Below are 8,325 nucleotides of genomic sequence, written 5' to 3'. Positions count from 1 at the left end.
AAGCCCCCATCCCAATCCCTCCTCTTCCGTTATCCTATCAGGATCTTGGGCATGCATGCACATGCGCTCTGTGAGTTTCTTTTTCTTTTTGATTTTATTTAACTGTATTTACCCATTTATTTATTTACTTATTTCAATTTGACCAGAGAGGGACAGAGTGAGAGAGAGAGAGAGACAGAGTAAGAGAGAGTAAGAGAGAGAGAGAGAGTGTGAAAGCAAGCTGCCAGGTCCAGGACTCGAACCGTGGTCAGCCATGTGGGAGTCCAGCGCCCCTAACCACCATGCCACCTGCCGGCCCTAATACCCAGTCTGAGTTTTGAGCCACCAGGTTTGGGACTCGAACCACGATCAGCCATGTGGGAGTCCAGCGACATAACTGCTACTCCATCTGCTGGCCCCTCATCTTTTATTTTTCTTTCTTTTTGCACAGGGCACATATGCTCGCCAGGGAGAGACAGAGAGAAAAAGAGAGGGATAAGTGAGAAATCCCCCCTATCCCCTCCCGGGGTATGGCCACGCTGCAATCCTTTCTCCTCTATTTGGGGCATGCACACACATGTGCCTGGCGTGTTCTCCAAGCCGCCCGATCCGAGTCTCAAACCGTGCAGTTGACTGTGGGATCTAGCCACCTTAACCTCCGTACCCCTTGCTGGCCCAGCCAAGGACTTTGTTATTCCTGAATTCCCGGCACTCCTCCTTGGGCCTACCCCCTGGAGGTGCTGCTCCTAGAGCTGGCGTGTTCCCTGCTGTCTGGCTTCTCCCAGCCCTTCCCTACCTGGCTGGGCATCTCTGCAGGGAGCCTCCTCCGAAGTGAGTGGAAGCACACTGCATTCTCCGATCACATTGTAATTCTCTCTCGGCTCATTAAAAAAGGGCCTTGTTATCACTCCCGGGACACTCAGTGATCGTGGGAGGGATGGATCTTTCCACGTCCACTCCTGCACCCCAGGTGGCACCTACACGTAGTCTACAGAATGGGCACAGCTGGGGGCAGTCAGGGTGCTGAGCCTGCTGGGTGTGCCCATGCCCTGGCTGGAGAGGGAGGAGCGAGGCGTGATGATCCCGGACGGTCCCTGTCTCTGTCTTTCTCTCATGAAGGACATAAATAAATGTGTTTATTGAGTGAATGTCATTGAGTATGAACATGGTTGGCTCCACATCTGCAGAAGCAACCAAGCACAGATTGGAATTACTGGGAGTGTGTGGGGGGGGGCAGGGAACAGTAAAAAATACACCAATAGGGACCAGCAGATGTCGTCGCTGGACTCCCACGCAGTTGACCTTGATTTGAGTCCCGGACCCAGTGGCTTAAAACTCCCACTAGGCACGTATGTGCGTGCCCCAAATCCTGAGAGGACAATGGAGGAGAAGGGATTGCGGCCTGGCCATCCCCCCTGGGGGTTGATTTCCGCTTTCTGTCTGTCTTTAGTGAGTGTGCATGCCCTATAGCAAAAATCTCTCTTAAAAAAATAGTAATACCGGGGACCAGCAGGTTGCGTGGTGGTTAAGGCGCTGGACATTCCCACATGGCTGACCATGGTTCAAGTCCTGGAGCTGGTGGCATGCTTTTTCACTTTCCCTCTCTCTCTGTGTGTCTCTTTCTGGTCAAATTAAAATAAATGAATGAATAAATAAAATTAAATAAATAATTCTTTATAAAAATAGTAATACCAATAAAAACAATACAGGTATACCAGTAACAACTATTACATCACATTCATGTGGTATTAGCTATTATAAGTAATCCAGATCATTTAAAGGACGGGGGGGGGGGGGGGGGGTGTGGGGGCAGCTGGTGGCGAGGTGGTTAAAGCAGTTGGATCCCACATGGTTATGTGGTTTGAATCCCAGACCCTGCAGCTTGAAAAACATGCTCGGTACATGTGTGTGCCCAAAATCCCAGGAGGAGAGGCCAGCAGGTAAGGCACTGGACTTCCACATGGCCAACCGTGGTTCGAGTCCAAAATCCCAAGAGGAGAATGAAGAAGGGATTATAGTGTGGCCATCCCCCTGGGGAGGTGACTTTTTTTTCTTTTTTTGGAGAAGTTTTTGCTGTAGGGCGCGTGCGCTTGCCAGAAAGAGAGAGAGAAAGTGATAAATCACCCCCCAGGGGGATGGCCACGCCGCAATCCCTTCTCCTCCATTCTCCTCTCGGGATCTTGGGCACGCACGCACACGTGTCCAGTGTGAGTTTTAAGCCACCATGTCTGGGACTCAAACCGTGGTTGACCACGTGGGAGTCCAGCGACATAGCCATTACGCTAACTGCTGGTCCCAGGAGGTGACTTTTTTATCTATGGCAAGTTCACACATTCTATAGCAAAAGAAAGGAAAGGAAAAAGAGAAGAAAAGAAAAAGCAAGGAAGGAAAGGAGGAAGGATGGACAGGCAGGGAGGATGTGTAGGCTGTGTGCAAGTTTCAGGCCATTTTCTAGAAGGGACTTGAGCATGGGGGTGCTACCTGCGAGTCTAGAAGCAATCTCATGGACACTGAAGGACGACTGTACTAGGGTTTTTTTTTAGTTAGTTAGTTTATTTGTTTTTTTTTTTTTTTGCCACAGGGTGTGTATGCTCACTGGAGAAACAGAGAAGGAAAGTGAGAAATCACCCCTGAGGGAGGGGTGGCCACACTACAGTCTCTTCTCCAGTCTTCTTGGGATTTGGGGCACGCTTGCACACACACCTAATGTGATTTTTTAAAGATTTAATTTAATTCATTTTTTATTACTATATTTAACTAGAGAGAGACACACAGGAAGAGTGAGAAAGAAAGCCACCAGGTGTGGATGCAAACTGTGGTTGGCCATGTGGGAGTCCAGCACCTTAACCACCACGCCACCTGCCGGCCCCAGTGTGATTTTCAAGCCGCAGGGTCCAAGACCTGAACCATGGTTGGCCATGCGGGAATCCAGCGCCTTGGCCGCCACCCACCTGCAGGCCACCACCCTGTCTGGCCCTGCGGTATAGGTGTGGGGAGCTGTGCCTCTCAGCCCGAGGCGGGGCGGGAGCTTCAGCCGGAATGGCGGGAGCACAGCTGACTGCCCTCCTTCCAGCCTTCCCTTCTTCTCTGCAGGCGTGGGTCGGACCTGGAGCCTGTGCCCCACCACGAAGACAGCCAGCACCATGTGGTCACTAACTGCTCCTCAGTCACCCATTGATGCCTCCCAGGAAGAAGCGCCGCCAGTGTTCCCAGAAAGCCCAGCTGCTGTTCCACCAGCCACCACTGGAGGGGCCCAAACACCACTGTGCCTCGCCGCGGCGCCCTGTCACTCACACCCGGCAGGTGCCCAGCAAGCCCATCGACCGCAGCACCGTCACGTCCTGGGTAGGCCCCGGGTCTTACCTTGGCTTGTATTCCCTTAGGCCTTCCAGAATGCTGGCTCTCCTGCCCCTCGAGTCACGGCCTCCAGAGAGTAAGGGCCCAGGAGGAAGCGCACCCTTTCAGGTGTGGTCAGCCGTCTTCCCTGGTAGATCCTTTCTCAGTCAAATGGGGGAATGCGTGGAGTTGGGGTCTCCTTCCCGACATGGCTCTGAAAGAGCTGAGTGTTTAGTGTCACTGTCCTGTGAGGTGAGAAGGCCAGATGGCAGAGGAGGGAAAGTACACTGTCCCCTGAAGTGGTGCACGATGGAGTATTCGGAGGGACTCTCTCCTGCGTAAACTGAGCCTTGAGAAGTCCACCGCAATGGCAGGGGTCATATTTGACAGCTCCCACGCCCAGAGAAGAGAAGACAGTTACTACGTGACGGGAAGTAACAACGAAGGGCCAGACAAGCACAGGAGCTGCTTTAGGGGCTGAGAGATATACTGGGGTGGGAGGGGCAGCGGGCGTGGTGGTTGAGATGCTGAACTCCCACATGGCCAGCGACGGTGTGAGACCCGGATCCAGCAGCTTGACATTCATGCTGGACATGTGTGCTCAGAGTCCCTGAAGGGGGAAGGAGGAGAAGGGGCTGCGTCATGGCCATCCTCCCAGAGGGTGATTTCTCACTTGTCCTCTCACTGTCTCTCTCTGTCCCTCTGGTGAGCGCTCGTACCCGATGGCAAAAACATTAATAAGACGGGCTGGCAGGTGGTGTGGTAGGTGGGGCACTGAATTCCTACATGGCTGACTGTGGTTTGAGTCCAGACCCTAGCAGCTTGCTTTCTCGCTTTCCCTCTCTGTCTCACTATGGTCAAATTAAAATAATAATAATAATAAATAAAAATTAAATAAATCGTTTTTTATAAAAGAAATATACCTTGGGGGGACTAGCAGATGGCATGGTGGTTGGGGTGCCAGACTCCCACATGGCTGACTGGTTTGAGTACTGGACTTCGTGGCTTTCTTTCTCACTTTCTCTTTCTCTCTCTCTCACTCACTCTCTGTTGAGCGTGCATGCCCTATAGCAAATTAAAATAATCAAAATGAAATAATTCTCTTTTTTTGAGAGAGAGATTTTTGTTACAGGGCTTGTGTGCTTGCTAGACAGAGATAGAGAGACAGAATGCAAGAAATCACTCCCCAGGGGTGTGGCCATGATGCAGTCCCTTCTCCTCCACCATCCTCTTGGGATTTTGGACACACACACACACACACACACACACACACACACACACACAGAGCATGAGGTTTAAGCCATTGGGTCTGGGACTCAAACCATGGTCAACTATGTGGGAGTCCAGTGACGTAATCATTATGCCATCTGCTAGCCCCCAAATTAAATCATTCTTAAGAAAAAGAAAAAGAAAGAAATATACCTTGGACCAGCAAGTGGTGTGGAGATTAAGGCGCTGGATCCCACATGGTCACTGGCGTGCTTTGAGTCCCAGATCTGAGCCTGTGCATGTGTTCGGCCTGCTCCAAATCCAGAGAGCAGAGAGAGAAGAGATTGTGGAGTGGCCATTCCCCCAACGTGGGGGTGATTCCTCACTTTCCCGCTTGCCCAGTGCTCTCTCTGGCGAGCACATGCACCCTATGGCAAAATCTAAAACAGAGGAAAAGAAACATACTTTGTTAGGAATCGTGGAAGAAACCATCATTTGAGCCTTGTGGCCGAGACCAGGAAGCACAGGCTGGCCACTCGTCATGCCCGGGCCTGTGCTAGTAGCCCCACACACGGCCTCTCTCAGGGCTGCATCATCCGTGCATTGTTTGCTGAGAGCCTTCTCGCACCGGGCACTCTGCTGGTGTGGGGGTCAGTGGTGAGCAAGCTGCCGGCCGCTGCCCTCGTGAAGTTTAGAGGCCGGCAGTGACACAACTGCAACCATACGGTGTGATGAAGTGAAGGCACTGTCCCCTCTCTTGCAAGAAAACGAAAACCGAAAGATTTTATAACTTGTCCAAAGCTTATAGGTCTTTTTATTATTAGCTCATTGAACAGTTCATTTTTTTAATTGCCAGAGGGTGTGTCCACTCACCAAAGAGGAGAGAGAGCATTCCCCCCAGTAATCCCTTATCCCCCATTTCTCCATCCTGTCGGGATTTTGAGTACACGTGCACACACATGGGCCTGGTATTTTTCAAGCCACCGGGGCTGGGATTTGAACTATGATGGGCCATGTGGGATCCAGCTCCCCTTAACCACTAGGCAACAGGGCCATCTCCATACAGCTATTTTTGTTTTGTGTCTGTTACTACAGTGGACCCACCTTTAAGATTCTCGTCATTAGAGTCAGTTTCTTCCTGAGATCAGCCGATGGTATAATGGTTTCGTCACTGGACTCCTATGTAGTCAACTGCAGTTCAAGTCCCAGACCTTGCGGCTTGAAACTCATGCTGGGTCTGTGTGTGTGTGCGCCCAAAATCCCGAGAGGAGAATAGAGAAGAGACAGCGATGTGGCCATCCCACTGGTGATTTCTTGCTTTCTGTCTCTGATGAGTGTACATGTCCTAGAGCAAAAGTCTCAAAAGGTTTTTGCTATAGGGCATGCACTCGCCAGAAAGACAGAGACAGAAAGCGAGAAATCACCCCCCCGGGGGATGGCCACACCGCAATCCCTTCTCCTCCGGCATGAGTTTAAGCCACTGGGTCCGGGACTCAAACCATGGTCGACTACATGGGAGTCCAGCAACATAGCCATTACGCTAACTGCTGGTTCCCCCCCAAAATTTAGTTTCATCTTCTAGGTTAGTGCATGGTAGTTGGCCTGCCTACTTTTTTTCCTTTTCCTCTATCCTTAGGTATTGCCGCAGTTTGACACAACAGCTGAAAGCTGGGTCCCAGCCCACCGGAAACAGCACCGCGACCAGGCCAGACGATCGTGCCGGAAATCTAGCTCCTCCAGGTTTCCACACCTAGCCTTCGAGAGTCCACAGTCTGCTTGCAGTTCAGAGACACCGAGGGTTCCCTTAATCAGGGGACACCCCAATCCGTCGGTCAAGGACGCTTCCAGAAGGCCGCTGGTTCCCATGCTCAGTCCGCAGAGTTGTGGGGAACTGTCGGAGCAGCCACTTCCGAGCTTCCCCTGCCTGCTCATTCCCCCGGACATCCAGACCCCAGGGTCGTCGCCAGCCACGAAGTCCACCCCAGACCAGAGAGAGAACAGGCTTCCGAGCTGCTCCCTTCACATCCGTGCCCCCAGCAGCCCAGAGCCTGGACCAGTGCTGGTGAAGGACACCCCGGAGGAGAAGTACGGGCTGAAGGTCACTTGGAGGAGACGACAGCACCTGCTCACCTACCTCAGGGAGAGGGGGAGGCTGAGCAGAAGCCAGTTCATTGTAAAAGATTGACTAAAGACTGCGTTTCGCAGACATCAGCCTCCCGCCCCAGCGTCTCGGAAACTGACCGCTGGTTTTCATGAACGGCCAAAGTCACTCTTCTGGCTCACCAGAGTGTGTCAGAATCAGGTGGAAATGACACCAGTGAAAAAGAACTGGAGCCCTGGCGTCATGGGGAATTCAATGCCTAGGTTTGCTTTTCAGATACCGGATGTCATAAACAATTGAGTTTGGTGTCATGAACTGTTCGTAGTTATCTTATATTAACTCTTGACATTTTAAAGTATCTCGTAGTGACTGTTTAAATAAATGCAAGTAAACAGTTGCAGAAAGTTTTTAGAGAACCCCATGGCTGTCAGCGTGTCTGTCAGCTAGGCAGCCATATGACCCTGTCCACTCAGGGCCCTCATTTCCATTAACCACTACTCATTAATCCTTTAATCACCACACTCGAGCTAACGCATCCCACATTTTTGAGTACCAACTTTGTCGGGCTCCGTGGTGGCTTCCTCTGTGACCCAGTGGATGGAAAACGTCAAAGCAAACTGGGATGGTAATTCACTGCTACCTCTGCAACCTTGATTCCTCTGCTGAAAGAGGGGGAGGCGATGAAGGGCAGCCAGGCTTCAGTGACTGCAGAGGCCCTGGGGAATTAAAGGAGGACATAGAGGAATCACTTCGGTTTGCTTGTTTTGGGTTTTGTGTCCATGGAAGAAATCTGTAAATATTCAGTGGGGTGGGAAAGTGGTTTCTTAGAGTAAGTGTTTAAACTGCGTGTAAATAAATGTGGCAAGTTGGAAGAACACTGCTTACTGTAATTAATGCAGAACTGCCCTTTGACTTTCTTACAAATAGCATCTCGTTCAACCCCATTAGCTCACCATTTAAGAGTGTGCTGTGTCAGGTCTAGCCCCAGTCAGATCAAGCAGAGATTATTCTGCTTACTTTGCAGACAGGAATTTGAAAGAGAACCAGCCATTCTCAGGGGCACAGACCTGTGAGTGCAAAGTTCTAGTCTCCTAAGAAACCTACTTCTGGGTTCAAACCAGTGAGAAAACGATTTGGACCTCAGAATGCAGAGCAGGTCCTGAATGTCAGAACCGCCTGGGTCGGGCAGGGGAGGCTGAGGGAGTGCCGGGCAGCTGGAGCGCGAGGCCAGGCCCTGAAGGATGCGTTTCCCTGGGATGACTGCCGCAGCAGGTACGGGTGTGGAGGCGCTGCAGAAGCCTTCGGATCCGCACACGAACTCTTGCAGACGCCCTGTGTGGTCTCGGGGATACGGAACCCGCGTTCCGGAGCTGCTCTGTACTTGGCAGCTGACGGGGGATGGGCGGTCCCCCCACCGGACAAGCCTCCAGCTCCGATAAGCGCCGTCACCCCCCACCGGGCCGCGCTTCCAGCCCGGGGAGCCGCCGGCGCAGACTGGAGCTCCTCCTCCGGTTCCAGTCCCTGCCCGCGCCCCGCGGCGCTCCAGGGGACCAAGCCCGGGCGAGTCAGCCGGCCGCGGCGCAGGCGCCCGGGACGCTCGGCTCTGCCCGCCCCTTAGGAGCCCCCGCACCGCCGGGGCCGAGATAGCCAATGAGAGCGGAGCGGCGGGGGCGCCGGGCGCAAAGGGGGGGCGCCCCGCC

The 8,325-nt window shown here is 52.5% G+C and overlaps 1 protein-coding gene across 4 annotated transcripts in view; it reads left to right on the top strand.

Moving 5' to 3' along the window:
- RHNO1 (RAD9-HUS1-RAD1 interacting nuclear orphan 1) overlaps window positions 1-7,502 on the top strand; it is an 11,120-nt gene extending 3,618 nt beyond the window's left edge. For 3 of the 4 annotated variants that reach the window (XM_027769680.1, XM_027769681.1, XM_027769682.1), the window contains 3 exons: window positions 3,073-3,278; window positions 3,363-3,444; window positions 6,161-7,502. In XM_027769680.1, the coding sequence (XP_027625481.1) occupies window positions 3,157-3,278; window positions 3,363-3,444; window positions 6,161-6,709 (753 nt within the window). In that variant the 5' untranslated portion in view covers window positions 3,073-3,156 and the 3' untranslated portion in view covers window positions 6,710-7,502. Of the gene's footprint in view, window positions 1-3,072; window positions 3,325-3,362; window positions 3,445-6,160 lie in introns of all 4 variants that reach the window. The other variant, XM_006172046.3, reaches the window with a different exon arrangement.
- Window positions 7,503-8,325: the final 823 nt, after the last annotated feature.

This window comes from Tupaia chinensis, unplaced genomic scaffold (genome assembly GCF_000334495.1).
Source record: "Tupaia chinensis unplaced genomic scaffold, TupChi_1.0 Scaffold150288_1, whole genome shotgun sequence".
NCBI lineage: Eukaryota > Metazoa > Chordata > Mammalia > Scandentia > Tupaiidae > Tupaia > Tupaia belangeri.
This window is presented reverse-complemented; position numbering and strand designations above follow the sequence as displayed.